Genomic DNA, 18,456 nt, shown 5'->3' on the forward strand with positions numbered 1-18,456 from the left:
TTGTATTTATGACTTTGCATTTTTGATATACGGTATATTTGTCATAGTCAGCCGTCAGCATGTTGGAAAGATTCAATGCATCAATTTTAATGTCCTACTGTTATAGTCTCAAACATACCTTTTCATTTCATTAGTATTTCAGTTTAATTAGTTATGATATACCGTTTGATGATGTGTCGAATTGTTAATTGATTATCATGTATTTATATGTGCATGCGCATTTATATGTGATCTGTTTGTTATTCTTGTCGTGTTATGCTCTGTTATCTTGTCATTGGAGGAAGATTTTCTGTATTTTTAAAATCAGACAATAAATGATTGAATCTTGAGTTCTGAATGTGAGTATGTACACACTATGCCTGTAAATAAACAAGTTTTGATGCATTCGTGTTCAATGTAAAATAAGCATTGGTTGGAATGAATGCTGGTGAGACTAGGATGGCAACCGGTGGTTCTGGAGCAGAAGACAACTCATCCAGCAGCCTTTGCGAGCATTCTCAAGCGGGCTTTTCTGCACCGTGGGATAACTGAGTATCTGGACGGACGTCGGAGAACGAAGTTCAGTACTTTGGAAGGAACAAGTGCGTCCGCCGTACTTCCAGAATGGACGTCGGAGAACGAAGTACAGTACTTTGGAAATGAAAAGTACAAACGACGCACTTCCAGGGCGAACGTCGGAGGACGACGTACTCTAGAAACAACGTCGGGAGTGAGAGTGAAAATTCACTTGTCAGTGTGTTGGGTGAATTAGATGTGAGACTGAGAATGTGCCTTTGAATCAGATGGTGTGAAGTGCAAGGTGTAGACTGGTGACGTACAAGTGGTGGGAAACTTACGGTCTTATCCTCTTCATAGAGTGATCGTATATTTCGATCAAACAGACGGTCGGCTCGGTCTGCATAAGTGCCAAGGCCCCGTTGTTCGCTATATATATATATATATATATATATATATATATATATATATATATGTATATATGTATATATATATACTTCAGGAAAACTGTCCCTGTTTTATACCACGTATACTCCAATTCTGTTCAGTTTAGACTTTGATATTATTGCCAATATCAGTAATACAATAGTACAGGAAGTGAATGTAATACATCTATAATTAACATTCAAAAAGAACAAGAAGCAAAGGCATGACCTATTACACTATTTGAACAAAACTGTAGTGTTATTGGAAAAGAGATAATAGAATCAAGCTTGTTGATAATGGGTCATGTGATCCAAAGTACCATGCATTTCGAAAACCGTGGAGTGTGAGACTCTAATGTAATAGCCAGTGAGGTGAGAAGAAAACCTCCCTGGTGTAAAGGATACATATTATTATCAGGAAGTTATTGATCTATTGTGCGGCAGTAGAAATGCAAACCTCTCTCCATTCCTATTTCGAGTTGTAATGACAAGATATCTGTACCGGTATTTTTTCATGAAGTAAGATCAAATCAGCATGTCGCGTCAAACGCAACAGATAGCCGTATTTTACCTATAACTGGATACCTTTCTTTTCCTGAAACATGATGACCGAAAGGTCCTATTGGGCACGAATGAAAAGATATGCGTATACTTTGAAATGAAACCCAAATATAGCCGCCATGTTGGCTGAGAGAATGCAATGATATTTGTTGAACACATCACAGAAGTTCGAAGAACATTGAACCATCCATTGAAAAGTTATTAATGTTTAAGATTGCGGTGCAGCCATCGCTGGATAAGAAGACTACTACAGATCCTGGCGTCATGTATTTGTATCAACGATGGTAAAGGAAACATTAAGAGAATTCCTCAAAAATGTTTAGTTTTTATGAAATGCACACATTTCCTTGACTTGCCACTGACTTTATGTTAAAGGTAATGAGTATTCCCAGCTTTTTGAAAGAGGCGAGTCAAGCACTCTTTTATAATGTTAGAAAAATGAACACTAGATATGTTAAATTTTCTTTGAATACTTCACATCGTTTTCCATACGTGACGTCAAGGTTGCAGTCTTCTCATTATGCGATGGAATGGCTACACCAGCATTTTACACTTAATAAATTTTCGATTGTCCGATATTCCTCAAACTCCGCTGATGTGTTCAACTAATATTTGTGCATTCCCTCAATCCACATGATCATTACATCTAGATCAAAATCTCCTTTAATGAGCCACATGATGCTTTAGAAACACTCCGGACTAATGGTTGGCGAATGAAAGCTAAAGCTAAAAAAACACCTTGTCCAGTGTGCCTCGATCAGCAATGTTTAGGATGTATTACACCCATTGATTGGAGAGTGAAATGTCACTGATGTGGGGGGGGGGGGGGGGTGGGGAGGGTTATCACAATATTGGCGTATAATCAGTGGTCAATTCAATATCAGAAATGGGGCGGGTGGCGTGTGGATCATCAAACCTTCACGGATAGCACAGCAATTAAAGCTCAGAAAACGGAGCGTTTTAATCTCTGTGCATGTTGGGATGTTATAGGTTTGCCATATAAATGATGATAGGCTTAATGTCATAGGATGTAAACATATCAAATCCCTTTTTTATTGGAAAAAAAATCACTAACTTTGGGATTTCCAATACGCCGTTAGCTGTCAGGGGCGAAAGAAAAGAGAGATGATAATGTAACGTCTAGATACACAAAAGAAATCCCGAGCAAAGGTAAAACAAAAGCCTCATTGGATAGTGTCATTTTTTTCTCGCTGTGGCCATGAACTTCGAAACAAAAGGGGAAAAAGAGAGAAAGAAAGAAAAAAAAAGTATAATACATCAGGCTGCTCTTTTGTGAGTAAAGGCACATAGTTGGGGCAGGTACCCCGCCCCCGCTTACTGTTTCGTAAAACCTGGCGTCCACTAGGGCGTGAACAAGACGCTAGTCTGCATTCATCAGGCAACCTTTCTTGAAAGATGTGTTTGAAGCTCCTTGAAGATTCGCTGCATTCCTAAAGATGTCCGGGCGTTTCCGCAACCTTAATTGCGTGCATGTGTGTGTGTGCGTGTGCGTGCGTTTGTGTGTGCATGTGTGTGTGTGTGTGTGTTTGTTCGTATTGGAGAGAATGTAAGTTTTATGATTGTTTTATACAGGCAAAGCTCGAAGTCCTTTCTTGAATGATGAGAACGAATAAAAGAAAAGCAATCAAATAAATAACAACATACTCTAATCGCTTAACCATGGTTGATTAAATGTTATCTTTAAACTGCTTTTTTAATATTATGAATAATGTGTTGTGTGTGGACTGGCAAGTGAGTAGTTCAGTAGTGGTACACTTCATTCACTCATACGTCACCAGAACAACACATAAACTACGCAAGAATGGTTTACTGCTCTATAGTGTCGAACCACATTTGGAGAAAAAAAAATAATGTTACGCTTTGCCATTTTTTTCGACATTCGCGATTTTCGCCACTCATTTAACTTGTATATTGAGGAGTGTCACCGAACTGCACACGCTTTATTTACACCGCACAAGTGCCTATCTAGCCTGTTTGCAAATCATTATGGTGACATTTTGCTTTAATGGGGGAGGGGGGAGGCAGGCATCAGTCACTGTCAGTCCGATGACTACACCGTTCCCAAAGGATATTCGTGTTCCCTTCCCCTCGCTTAATCGATAGAGTATGATACTACCACGCGTGCGTTGACAAGGGCACGTATAGTCAGGGCATGGAGCTATATACTATAGAGAAGAGTATAGTAGCTCCATGATTAGAATCTTGACTCGCTCGGATTTCCACTATCATCGAGGTATTATAAAGTTAGTAAACATGACGTTTGGTCAACCGAGGACATCATTGTTTCTGTATCGAGTGCTTATCAAGTATTTGTCTTTATACCTTTTATAGGTGGGCACAACGGAACCGACAGGTTGAGATGAGATCAGCAGCAGCAGACAGGAGAGGGGTCTGCGGGTGCCGCCGCCAACTGTGGGGCTGGGTGGTCACGGGAGCCTCTTTCCTATTATTCGTCCTCCTGTACGGGCCGCTCTATGCCTACAGTGTTCTCTTCGTTGCTTTCCAACAGGAATTTGGCAGTAGTGCCACAGTGACCGGTAAGACCCTATAGCACAGTATTAAAACTTTTCACAGCCGTTGCCGCGCGTTTACAGCCCCCACTCTTTGGAAAGGAAAACATTACAACGAAAGGAAACATGAATTTTAAGACTTTCCCAAGAGATTATGTCGTAAAAGCGTTCCGCGGCCCTTAATGGGTAAGATGATGACGTTTTGTTCTAGGACAGAATCCTTCACGAGCCATTGAGGAGGCGAGACGTCACATCTCGTCTTCTCGGTGCAGGGATCTTATACAGTTTATTTCATCCTTTCGTGTCATATTTCATTTAAGGCACAGTGATCTCGATGAGCAAGGAACTGATTGCAGACAGAGGGATGCTTTTCGATATCTTCCTTTATGGCAGGATTAATCACAGACAATATATCACATAACGATCATTTTTAATGGAAGGTGTAACCTTTCTATAAAGGTGTCGAGGGACTCTATCGGGCAGTTTAGCAGTATCGCGAATAATCCCATCCCCCTATAGCTGCCCCCCTCCGAATACATTAGAAATGCCAATGACTAAGAAAGTAGTCTGCTGAAATAAATATTTGACTTAGTATGAGGGGAAATCGTTCCTTGATTACGTTTTGAATCACAAGGATAAAGACATTATTCTGACCGAATATAGAGGTAAACTCAATTAAATTCCAATTTCAGTTTTCATTATGTATTTGGAAAAGTACTAATATCGTTTCAAGTCTTTATGAAAGCATATTCTCAGTAAAATATTTCACATAAATACAATCACAAATCATAGGACATGTTGTGTCTGAGCACAATTTAGACACATCATGCAACATAAAATTGTACAGTGTCAAAAGATACACCGAACCAAAGAAGCTTAAGCTTCAACCATGAAACTCCAATTCGAACATTACACTTGTGTGAATATGAGCTAAAAATAAATAATTCAATAAAATTGATTTAGAAGATGTGAAACTATTTGTAAAAGGCATAATTATGTTCATATAAATGGAACATGACAAGGTACTGTACAAGTGAGGTTAAATGACACTTGCTCCTGCGACAATTGCTCCCATGAAGTATCTGAATGCCGATAAGCCAATCTTAAATTCTATCCTATTCGCAAACAAGCTAAACCTAAAACCCTATCAAAACCTAACCCCAACCCGAGGTTTTTGAAGAAAATAAGACCGGGGCAATTGTCTCAGGAGCAAACGTCGTGTCACCCCTGTTCATGAATGCCTACAGTGTTATACTACCAAAACACCGAAATGGCTAACTTTGTTTTGTATAATGAGTCAGTTTATGTCAGTTTAGTTGAATACATTGTTACAATGATGGAAACGTTGTCTTTCCCCGTGGTAGCCTTTTCGATGTAAGCGTTGTTCTTTTAGAGGGTCCTTCATTGTTATTACCCATTGTATAGAATTGAGATATTGGTTGAGAGCTATCCCTTGACTAGTCTTTTATTTTACCTACAGGCTCAACTTTACTCTTTATTGATCGTTAGTTTAGTGATGACCAGCACCACGCAACGACAGGTCGGATACAGTGCCTGTGTATTACAAGTACTTTGCAATTATTGATTGTGTGTGCGGTTCACTTCGCTTGGAGCTAGTGAGCCTGGAAATCTTTGCGAATATTTCTGCCGCGGAAGTCGGATAACGTCCCCATTTAATAGTTATACAACATACATTTCACAAAGATTTTTCTAGCATACCGATTCTATTCTACGGTATCTTTGGAATCTTTCGGAAGAGCATAAGCGGCTAGCGTGTTTTTTTTTAGACGGCACAGATTGGGGAAACTAAAAATCTATCGGGGACCCTATCCCTAAACCTAACCCTAATCCTAATCCTAACCCTAACCATCAAACCCTAACCCTAACCCTAACCCTAACCCTAACCCTAACCCCAACCCTAACCCAACCCTAACCATAACCATAACCAAAAACCCTAACCCAACGTTTTTCCCATAGGTTTAACACGCGCCATGCCCCAATCTGTGCCGTCTTTAAAAAAACCGCAAGCGGCTAAGGCGTAACTGTTGTTATTTTGGCACAGCGAAATCTCATGTATAACTATTTCTTGCTTTTCTTCTTTAACAGGCTGGGTCGGTTCGATCCCTATTGGTGGTTCCGTGCTTCTGGCTCCGGTGGTCAACATCCTCGCGGGGCGCTTCAGTTACCGAACCCTCTCTCTGATCGGCATCGTGCTGTCGGCCGTCGGCCTGGTCTCATCCTCGTTTGTCCGCGGTATCGGTCCGATGTTTGTGACCTACAGCGCTATCTTCGGAACGGGGGCAGGGCTCGTCACTGTGTGCGCTCTGGCGCTCATCCTACTCCATTTCCCCCAAGAGAACTGTATGCGCGCCACAGCAATAGCTCTTTGCGGGACGAGTACAGGTGCGTCCTCCGGATATTAATGGGCCGCGGAATCAGGCAAGGGAGACATTGCCGCTCCCCCGTATAAAAATACTTAAATTATTAAATACATTCTTTTTAAAGTAGTTGCATGTCTTTGTAAACTTCTCACTTTGGCGGGTCACTCCTCCCCCTCATCCCTCCCCCCCCCCCCAAAAAAAAAACCCCCAACAACAACAAACAAACAACAAACAACAACAACAACAAGCAAACAAAAAAACTAAAAACGAACAGCAACAACAACAACAACCAAACAAGCAGAAACATCATTCTGCGCCCATTGTCAGGGATAACCCAATATAATACCCTTTCTTTTCCCCCATAACTATCATTGATCAAATGTGATGTGTTTTGTAATAGGTCCTTTTTTAGATTTTCTATCCATTGTTACTTTAATTTTATCAGTCAGTTTTGTTTTAGAAAAACAGTATAATTACATCAACAGAACGTTACAATATAAAGTGCACTTAACTTGGTATGGCTTTTTCACTGGATGGCGCCGTGCCTGTACAAAATGAAGATGTCCAAGTAGACGGGAAAAAGAAGAAATGAACAAAGCGGAATTGCGCACTGTGTACAGCAGGTACTTACCCAAACCAACATTGCCACCCAATATTTTACAAATAATGCTATTTGTGAAATGATGTAACAAAAAACAAATATGTGTCATCATACAGCAATGCTTACGTCGCGCACTTTGTTGTACGGTTACACAATGAATTTAGTATTTTTAAACAATCCGTGACATCACAAAACAATAAATGGTACGGTTACTGTAAGATCCTTCTGCAATATCGCATTCAGCCCATGACTTTTGATCCCAAATATAAAACAAAAATACTTAGCCTAATTTCGCGTTTCTGTACTCTAAAATTACCATTTTGGAGTGACCGACCTGTGCCCATAGTCTTAACTAGAAATTCTCAAGGCAAACTACACTTTGTATATTTACATAGGCCTAGGCCTACTGTATGTCTATCGTAAGTGTCGAACTAAATGCTTTGAGAAAATTTAGGGAAATACTATTAGCTTCTGGCAAAGAAGCAACAAAGACAGTGTGGAAGCATGGAGCATTGTGGTATAGCTCCATGGTTGAAGAGAGTTGTTAAGTTGTGATTCAATGATACTGTCCATCCAAAAGCAAGCCTTTATTTCTGCTGTCCTCTGTTGGTGCAAATTTACGTATGATAAGCCAGTTGGTTATTAGCTCATATTGTACATGTTGTTACAAATGGCCTGTCTGCTTCTTATAGCCAGGTCATGTGAAGAATAATGATCGATGAGTATACTAGTAAGGATGAGTATGAGATTGTAAAACTAGTATTTAGTTTTCAGGAGCAAGATGCCTAATATTTCATCGCATTCAAATCAAATCGCATTTAGTACATGAATATCAGAACGATTTCAAGGAATTCACTTAACCCATTCAATACTGAATTCTGACATCCCCATATAGACTTATATTATTATACACAGGCCACCAAGTTCCCGTACATGGAACGGGTTAACATTCTTTGTGTTTTAGCACATGGACTTTATCCAGTTGATAGAATTACAAGACTAAAAGAAAACCCTTTGCTGTTGAATATGCAGAACGGGTGAGGAGTGCCCTATAAAACTGTTTTTTCCATGGTTATTTGTAATATGAAATAACCATCAGATTAATAAACGACAAGTTGCAGGCGAAGGTTGTTATCGGTCAAGGTCGGGGCCTCAGGGGTCGCTGTTTAATTACATTGTTACCAGTGTGCATGATAATAGTGGAAGTGAGCGTCTGTTTTGTGTCACAATCTGCTTCCCATCCTCTTGCCACTTTTCTCGAGATAATGCTCCTGGTAAGATTCGTTATCATTATCGCTTCGGAGTGGATCACAAACACCGATAGGCCTCTAGGAAGTAGCATCTGCTCCTATAATAAAGGAAATTCATCTTTTACTCTATGACCGTGTTATCAGTCGTTTCCGAAGAAAAATGTGAGCTTTTTTCTGAATACTTAACCATGCGGAAGAAAAAAATAACATCTTTTGTTCAGGACACTACGCTTGGTCATGGTGTACAAATAGATCGGTTCGCCATAGCTTTCCCTCTTTCGTTGTTATCGTATCCTACGTATTACCGCTATACGTGTTCTGTATAGATAATCTCAATAGGGATGGCATTGTTCATGCACCATGGATTTTGCATAGAGAGCTGGAATGTAGCTATGTCAACTGAAGCACATAAGTTCGGTGCTTAATAACGAAATTTGAATGAACACGCGGGGGGCAATCTTTGCATTTACGGTATTGTTCATCAGACTGTGACGCTGTTTTTGGTATTGCGCGGTGCCAAATGGAAATCCGCCATTTTGTTGAATTACTCTGGGTAAGTAAAAATGGATAAAACTACGTTTTAGAGATTTTATGGAAGATTTTGTTGTTGTCGTTGTTGTTGTTGTTGTTGCACCAATGAACTCGGCATTGCAGCAGCATCATAACATCATCCCTCATGACAAATAAGAATATACACCAGTGATCTCTGTGCCACACACAGACAATCATCTCCACTGCACCAGTGCCGTAGGCCTATATATTTATATAATTATGACACTGCACTGCGCTATTATAGGCCTGTAGTGATGCATTATCAATTCCCGGAAGACGGAAAATAAGTAATCATGATGACAAGTTCGTGGACTGAAAAGACCTTATTTTGAAATACTTTTCAAAAACTGCAATCACATGATCTGAAAACATTAAATGTATTGTTATAATTACATGTAATTACGGTCAAAATCAAACAAACAAACTTTATCGTAGAATTGGCATGGAGATAATTATCGCTGACTGCTCAGTTTTGGCCCCAATGATAGCAGTGTGTACATAATTCACTGAACTCTCTCGAGTCTAGAGAGAGAGAGGGGGGGGGGGTGGAGGGAGAGAGCACTGATAAGAGGTCAGTGGCAAATGTACATCTTTCGAGCACGAGATGGCGCCATGCAACGCGGTACGCGGGGTATGACCAGAGACCGCGACGTGCATCACGATAAAAGCGCTGCAGGACCACTCTTTGCAACCAAGCTCAGTTTATTGTCGTAGGAATTTATAGCAAAAGATTAAGTCCACACAGGGCGTGCACATTATCATGTTCTTCTCGGATAAGATGTTTCAAACAACATTTTTACATTTCCTCTTGACCTTGATAGCTATAAAAGACGGGCAAACTGGAAATATTGAGGTGCTATTTTATCATTTGAGCGATGCCCAGAAATTATCATTATCAACAGTTGCAGTGGTAATGGTACTGTTGCTATTATCGCTGTCAATTTTGTTATCACTATTATCATCAGTACATGTTCTTCATCTTTGTCGTTATACCATCATTATCCTTACACGCAACATCAAGGATAATGAACCGTTATAATAGATGATGACTGGCGGGGAGGGAACGTACCGAATGTTCCACCCGAAGGGTTTGCAATGCTATTGAGGGAGGTTATAAGTCCCGACACGAAGTCGAGGGACTTACAGCCTCCCGAAATAGCATTTCAAACCCTGAGGGTGGAACGTTTGGTATCGTTTTGTCATTTGTTACGTGAAAATGTTTTCCCATGGGAGAACATTACAAGAATGTTCTGTCCATGGGCGAACATAACCAATGTGCCTCCATCACGTGGCTGTGTTTAGCCAGTTACTAATCGGTATTTGACTAACCTATTTAATGTAATGCAATTTCTGCTTATTCCGCCTGTCCTCAGGTATGCTTGCAGGCGCTCCCTTGATGTCCCTCATCATCTCCACGTACGGCTGGCGGACCCTCCTGCGTATTCTTGGAGCAGTCTGCCTAAGTGTCGGTCTCCCGTGCGTCCTCACCTATTCAAACCCTTCTCAGGATTCCCGCCAGGAAAACCCTAACGAGAAGGCGTGCATCGACACTTCTGCAGAAGAAGACAAAAGATTCCGCGTAGAAGGCCACCGCGAGTACGTTGCGCTTGCGTCCGAGGCAGACGATGGTAAATGTAGTGATCCTGAGAAGTTTGATGGAGCGGATTGCACGGACTCTCCAGGATCGCCCTTGGACATGAATTGCCGGGACTACTTTCTCTGGCAGGAGAGGTCAACCACCCCATCCGGCGGCGCCGAGGAGCCGCTGCAAAGTAAGGCGAGCAGCAAAGAGCTGGCACGTAGGCAAAGGAAGGGCGGCGTCGACGTCGTCGTCGACGACGCGAACGAGAAGGATGTCGGTGGCTCCGATGAGGATGGCGAAATGGATGCAGCAAAGATGTGGCGGAGGATTTGCGTCGTGCTGGCGTATCCAGAGCTTTGGTCGTTCACCATAGCGGTCTTCATCTATGGCATTGGAGACTGTTTTTATTTTGTGAACATGGTATGCCAACTACCAAGTAAATGTTGACTGTGACATTTGCCAACTATTTTATTGTTGTTATTGTTGTTGTTTATATGCGTGTGTAGTTGTTTGTTTGTGGTCATGAGGCCCTAGTTTACTTCCTATTTGGAAGTATTTCATCATTGCCTGCCGCAGTGAGTGGGCGAGATAATGAGAAGCGCGTAAAATCATGGAATCACATAAATCAAGTTACTCGAGATGGCGCGATTCACCTGACATCATAAAACTACAATATCACAATGATATAGCAGTGAAATGAGTGAAACGCTATTCCGATATCCCGTCGACTTTGTTGATGTTTGGTTGTTGTTGGTTTTGTTTTTCTAGAGAGAGGTTATTGTTTTACGAAAAGAATAAATCGGTAGTATAAAATAATGATAGGTTTCATACAACTCCCTTCATAGGTTTTTTGTTTTTGTTTGTTTGTTTGTTTTTTTAATGCAAAGGGTAATTATGATCTTTCCTTTTGATTTTTTTTATAAATGCCTCCGCCCGAAGGGTGCCGGAGGCATTATGTTTTCGGGTTGTCCGTCCGTACGTGCGTCCGTCCCCATTCGTTTACGCGATAACTTGAGTAATATTGAGTGAAATTTTAGCAAACTTGGTCCAAGTATAAAATATGATGGGGCAATTACTTCATGATATTTCGTGTAAAATCGGCCAGAGGCCAAAGGTCAAAGGTTAAGGTCAAATCATGAAATTGTGCCCGTTTACGCGAAAGCTCTGAATGGATCAAGCAAATTTCACCAAACTTTGTCCGAGGATGATGTATGATGGGGCAATTACTTGATTAGTTTTTCAGTGAAATCGGCCTCAGGTCAAAGGTCAAAGATCAAGGTCAATTTCTAAAATTTATCTGGTTACGCAATAACTCAAGACTGGATAAAGCAACTTTCACCAATTTTTGTCCAGGGATGACGTATGATGGGGCAATTAAATAAGTAATTTTTAGTAAAATTGGCGAGAGCTCAAAGGTTAAAAGGTCATGGTCAAATCCTAAAAGTTTTGCTATTTCTCCCATATCTATGCAATAATTGAAGGTATTTTCTTCAAACTTAGTGTAGACATGTAATAATGAATAAAACTTCTCCAGAGAGAGTTTCAGGTCATCTGGTCAAAGGTCAAAAGGTCAAAGTTCAGGTGAAAATGTTAAAATTTCACTTTATTTCCATATTTCGCAAAGGGTTCAAGGCATCTGCAAAGAACTTGTCACATATGCATGTACTGACTAGTAGAGATTATCTAAGGAATTTAGGGATCATGGTCAAAGGTCAGGAGTCAAAAGTCAAGGTCAACTCCTCAAAATTTCAATATTTCCCTCATTAATGTACAATGCTTGCAGGATATTTCTTGACACGTAATAAATACATGTATTACCTAATGGGGATTCTCTGGGACATTTACTGCCAAAAACTCAAAGGTCAAATGTTAATGGTCAAATACTAGGCCAAATACAAAAAAAAAAAAAAATCAATTCTATACTGAAATTACGGTGACTCGACATTTGCTCCTGCGACAATTGCTCCGGTCTTATTTTCTCTAAGGACTTAGGGTTAGGGTTAGGGTTTTTCTTCATACCATGAAAATTACTCAATGCTACTCAATGCAAAAACTTATAAAAGATTCAAAAGTCAAGTGAAAATCCTCAAATCCCCAAATACATTTACCTTCACTCTTAGACAATTATATAGCAAACCTAAATCAATGAAGGTGAACATTCAACAAATTTGTGACACTCTTGTCATTTCAGTATTTTGCCAGTTATGTGAAACTGTCATCACACTCTGTGAAGACATTGCACTATACACCTATTAGGAGAACCATACATTATGGCGGAGGCATACCAGTCGCTATAGCGACATTTCTATAGTTTTGTAATTTCATTTCTTAGATTTGGTTGCAAGCAATAATATTATTCATTATTGGGAGACTTGCCCGAACCCGTCATTGCTTGCATAACTTGATGGTGATCGTTGCCACTGTTCTATTTATTTGTCCTACTTATAAATACGGATGTGATATTTATTACAGCAATTCTATAAGAATATCTCTTTTTGAGGTTAGAAAAACCTATCACTAGTAAAGATTATGGACAAAATATCTCGCGGCAGTAACCTGCTTTGACTGATTTTAGTATTTCAACTCAAATTGTAAAAGAAAATAGTAGCTTGCATCCTTTTGTCAACCAAATTTTTAAGATATAATCGATTTCGCTTGTAACTTTAACTAAAAAAAAAAAAATCCGTCAGATGTTCGTGTGTGTGGGTGTGTGGGTGTGTGTGCGTGATTGTATGTGTGTGTTTGTGTGTTTGTGTGTCTGTAAGTGTCATCTCAAGCGGTGAGTAAGCAAACTTTTGTTTTTTCTCTGACAATGTTAATTATCTTGTGTTTGTTACCATCATTAAACAGGTGAGTTACATGATGTCAGTTGGCTTCTCGGAGCAGGACGGTGCCAAAGTTGTCTTTGTCATAGGCATTTCCAACTTCGTCTGCAAACTCACGTTGTCCTTTTTGGGCGAGTACCTTCCGTTCCCCCGGCTGTTCCTTATGCCGATATACAGCGCCCTCACCGTCAGCATCATGGTTGCCATACTCTTCATCCGGTCACTAGTTCCGATGATAGCTGTTGCAGTTGGTGAGTTCTCTCCATTTTTCTTTTTACACCATATTTCACTCAAGAAGCAAAAGATGAATTGTTTGTTTTCTTAACCCATTATATTTCTCTTTGAAAAAAGAAAAGAAAAAAAGAAACGAACACATTTACAGCACAATATCGCACACCGAAGTGTTAGGTAAATACAACACGACATGAGCCTAAAAAATATATTTCTGATGTCACTGATATCAACGTTTCTAGTCAGTGAGTTACAATGATATAGACCTGAAATCTTGGACGTTCATATTCTCTGCTTCCTCTTGAAAAGATTTTCTATTCTTTGTTAAAGATGAGATAAAACCAATAATCAAAAGATCAAGATGGAGTGGGGAGTCGGGTGGTATCATAATTCGCTATTAAAAGTGATGACTGTCACAATTGTGTGTATATCGGAATGATGATGTCGATACTGGAATGATTCATTTTTATTTTTTTATTTATTTATTTCCATTTCAAACGTAACATTTACAAAATTCAAAATACAATTGCCTTGCTACAATGTATATATTTTGAATGGAGGGATCATAAGAAGCACACACGAGGCTTTTTGGAAATTATCCCCTACAAAGTACAATCATTATTACATTTCAACGGAGCAAAAATCAGACAAATGATAAAACAAAGGTGGAAGATAGAATGAAAGGAGAAGAAAGAGGCAGAGGAGGAAACATTGCATACTTATACATGTAACTTCAGGTTCATTTCATCAAAATACATGTATGTATGCATATACATGCAGGGCTCGACACTAACGGTGGCCCGGTGGCCCGGGGCCACCAAAAATGAAAGTCGGGCCACCAAATTTCAAAAAAGGGCAAATTTGGTGGCCCGCCTCGGGCCACCAAAATTTTTTGAAAAGTATGTCAATAAATTCGTAACTTTTTGCGCCGGAAATTAGCCTTTAAATTTGTTCAAAGGATGGATGAAAAGGACTGAATGAATGCCTGAGAGTGAGTGTTGCAAGTTTGTTGAAGTTTATTTATGAGTAGATATGTCCAACTTCTAATTCTTACTATCATAAATCTTGAATATTTGACTCATTAAAAAAAGGGACTTTTAATGTTTTTTATTGTTTTTTTTTCGGGACGCCAAATTTTTCTCTCGGACCACCAAAAATTTGAAATTTAGCATTTTGGTGGCCCCATCGGGCCACCAAACAAAAAAGTTAGTGTCGAGCCATGATATAATTATATATATATATATATATATATATATATATATATATATATATATATATATAAAGCCTTTTAAATTGACATTGAGGGATGGTACAGTTTTGGTTGAGATGGGGCTTCAGGTTTCCAACGGTTTTTTAAATGATAATTCTTTAACACAATGAAAAACCTCATGGAATATGAAAGAGCATGTTATTCTGAGAGGAATTCAAAGTTTCGTCATGAAAATTGGTTTTGAAATGGCTGAGATATCCAAGCAAGAGCGATCCTGGTAAAAGGTGGGACCCACCTTTTTATTAGATTGCTTTGTTTTTGGATATCTCAGCCATTTCAAAACCGATTTCATCAAATGAACTTTGACTACCTCTTAGAATTGTATGCTCCTTAACATTTCACAAAGTGGATTCTCAGTATCTCGCAAAAAAAAAGTTGAAGGCTAAATTCTCACCGCAAACAATGCTATTCGTACCATCCCTCTACACTCTCATTGCTTTTGTTTGATGGGAGAAGTGTATTCCAAAGAAATGAGGAGAATGGGAAACTGGTAACTTCCGTGAGACTTGTGATAATCGGGAAAATGTTCACGACATTTTTCTCTACAACTTTCTTTCTTCAGTGATTGGCGGGGTACTGAATTCATCGCTCACCTTCTTCACCATCCCAAGTGAGTTCTTTGGTCCCAATAGAGCTCTGGAGACATGGGGCGTTATCCTCTTCGCCTATGGGACTGGCTACTTCGTCGGTTCGTTCATTGGTAAGGCGGGTGCTCGAGGACTACAACTTCTTTTCCTTCCTCTCCCTCCTTCCCTCTCTAACTCTCTCCCTCTTTTCTTATTCCACTGTTGCCTGTTTTGTACCTTTTCTCACGCCGTATCCCTCCAGTCTCCTCATTAATTTCCTCCCTCTCTTCTCTTAGCAATAACCACAGTTGTTGTTAGCCATGGGCCTAGAAGCGATATATCGAACTCTTAATGACCAATATAATATGGAGAATAATCTATAAAGGATTATATATATATATATATATATATATATATATATATAAATCATATAATCATTTTACCCGTTTCATAGAGATATCCGTAGCAACGAAGATGCAACTACTCTTATGCTGAAAAAAACAAAACAACAACATACGATTACACAGTGAGAGACGTAATAATCTGGGGTGGTATTCTGAGGTCGTAATTAAGTCTTGAAGTTAATAGGCCCTTAATCATGGGCAAAATCGGTATTCTGAGGACGATTAAGTCCCCTGTAATTATCTTAGGTCCCTCCCATCTAATTGTTATTCCATCCAATCAGACGCGTTGTTAGAAGCCAAAATGATGATTACACGCGCAAATATGCCCTCAATGCGCGCTCCTGCACGCCCCCTGTAATTACAACCCAAGAGCTCCGTGTGCACACTCCGGTATTTGATTACAACCCCTCACCTACGCACGCGAAGATCTCAACCTCTTTGCTCACATAAAATGACAAAATTCCTCGAAGATCGGCTATATTTCTTGTTTTCTCTGAATTCTACGGATACCATGATAACAAGATTCAGCCGCTCCTCGGTTACCGAAGACGGTAAGCATCGTTGTGGCAGAGAAAACACAATGTAATGCGTGATATCGGAGTAGGTTAATGACACTCTTTGGTATCATTAAGTTTTCCATTAACTTTCATACTTAATTACGTAAAAACGCGTAGGTCCTTCCCGCCAAAACGCTTGTTGCTATGGTAGTTAATATACCCCCTACTTAATCATGCTCTCAGAATACCAATTCGGTAATTAAGTGCTAATCAGACACTTAATAAGCTCTCAGAATACGGCCCCAGACTAACAGAGTTACGGTAATCTCGATTGTCAGGTACATGACCTCGAACCCCCCCCCCCCAAAAAAAAAAAAAAAAAAAAAATGTCAGAATGATTATGGCGGGAACCCGAGAGAGAGTAACGTAATGAAAAACTACCCGGAGTAAATAAGATCTTATAATTCAATTAGTGTTGTCACGATTTGAGTGGAAAAGACAGCTGTGATGATGATGATGGTGGTGGTGGTATATGCTAGTATAATGGTGGTAGTGGTGGTTATGATAACCAAATGGTAGCAATAAGGCGCGGTCAGACTGGCAAAAGATCGCGAAGTTTGGGCCATTGGTACGCGCGCAAGCAAGAGTGTGCCGTCCGATGACCAGTGATTGTGACGTAACAATGCACATCTGTACATGACAATGGCCTCGCGTTTCGGAGGCACCGCCCACAAAAAGATCGAGAAGTTTCGCGGGAAGTTTTACGGGAAGTTTGCGGTCAAACTGGTAAAACTTCGAGATCTTAAAGATCACGATATTAAACTTCTCGATCTTTTGCCAGTCTGACCGCGCCTATAGTGATAATTTCAATAATAATGATTGTGGAAATAATGACAATATAGGCGCGGTCAGACTGGCAAAAGATCGCGAAGTTAGATCGCGAAGTCTTCCCGATCTTTTGGCGTGCGGTCACACTGGCAGCCAAACTTCTCGATCTTTGGGTCGAGAAGTTTGGGACATCAGTGCGCGCGCGACAAAGAAGAAAGAGCGCGCCTTCTGTTGGCTATAGCGATTGTGATGTAACAATGCACGCCTGTACACTATTGTACATGACAATGACCTAGCGCTTCGGAGACACTGCCCTCCCGCAAGGAGGTGGTGGACTGGTCACGTGACAAAGATCGCGAAGTTTCAGTTTCTCGAGGTCACACTGGCAAAAGATCGAGAAGTTTGGAGGGGTGAGGAAAAAATCCCTAGTTGATGTGGGAAGTTTCGCGAGAAGTTTCGCGGGAAGTTTCGCGGGAAGTTGGCGATCACACTGGCAAAACTTCGAGATCTTAAAGATCGCGATCTTAAACTTCGCGATCTTTTGCCATTCTGACCGCGCCTAATGATAACAAAGACTATAGATACGAATACATTTCTTATCAGTATTGTTACTATTGTTATTACTGTCATAATTTATATCATTATCATCATTACCATCGTCATCATCGTCATCATGATCAATAATACTGTTATTATCACTACTAGGTCAGAGCATCGACGCCACGGGGTCGTATAGGAACGCAATTTGGGCTTTCATCGGTTTGCACATCGCATCGGGGATGCTGTTCATCTCAGCGCCGGTTTACCAGTACTTTTTCGCCAAGGATCGCCTCGTCACTTTCGACTTTCACCGCGAAAAGCGAGTGGCGAGGAATGCCAAGAAGAAGAAACCCGGGAAGGAGAAACTGACCGTCGCCAAGGAGCAGGCTGCCGGCAAGTTAGCGCAGTCGATTGCCGTGGAGCTGGTGTACGATCGAATTACTTCAGTCTAGCTGCATCTCATTATCTACCTTGGTGTTTCAGGCGTAGCTTATTTGGTGCAATATTAATCATTATTACCTATACGGGGTAGTTTTGCGAGGCAATTGCAGTTGGTATTTTGCAGGGTCGGGAGTTCATGAGGCGACATTAGAGCATATCACGAGCATCCGGGGTTTTACATATACAGTGGACTCCTGTTATAACGAAATCCTCGAGACCGGCAGTTTTCTTTCGTTATATCGGAATTTTGTTATAACTGACCAAATAAACAATAGAAATACATAGAGTGGATGACATTACAGCCCAAATTTTTGCTTCGTTATAACCAGAATTTTGTTATAACCGTGTTCGTTATAATAGGAGTGCGCTTTAAAACAGGGAGGTGGGAAGAGAAGGAGTGGAATCTCTCTTCCCACCTCCCTGCTTTACAGGTAAACATTCCGATCGACCACGAAGAGAAAAAATTCAAGGAGGTC

At 40.3% G+C, this 18,456-nt stretch overlaps 1 protein-coding gene across 1 annotated transcript; it reads left to right on the plus strand.

The window, feature by feature from the left end:
• The first annotated feature begins 438 nt into the window (after nt 1-438).
• Nucleotides 439-17,991, plus strand: LOC139714048 (monocarboxylate transporter 9-like). Its single transcript, XM_071625776.1, has 7 exons — nt 439-518; nt 3,834-4,039; nt 6,119-6,415; nt 10,170-10,798; nt 13,229-13,454; nt 15,267-15,404; nt 17,705-17,991. Exons 1-7 carry the CDS (start codon nt 439-441, stop codon nt 17,989-17,991), a joined length of 1,863 nt encoding a protein of 620 aa, XP_071481877.1.
• Nucleotides 17,992-18,456: the final 465 nt, after the last annotated feature.

Source organism: Diadema antillarum, unplaced genomic scaffold (assembly GCF_040938485.1).
Source record: "Diadema antillarum isolate AM-2024a unplaced genomic scaffold, OU_Dant_1.0 seq00002147_RagTag, whole genome shotgun sequence".
Taxonomy (NCBI): domain Eukaryota; kingdom Metazoa; phylum Echinodermata; class Echinoidea; order Diadematoida; family Diadematidae; genus Diadema; species Diadema antillarum.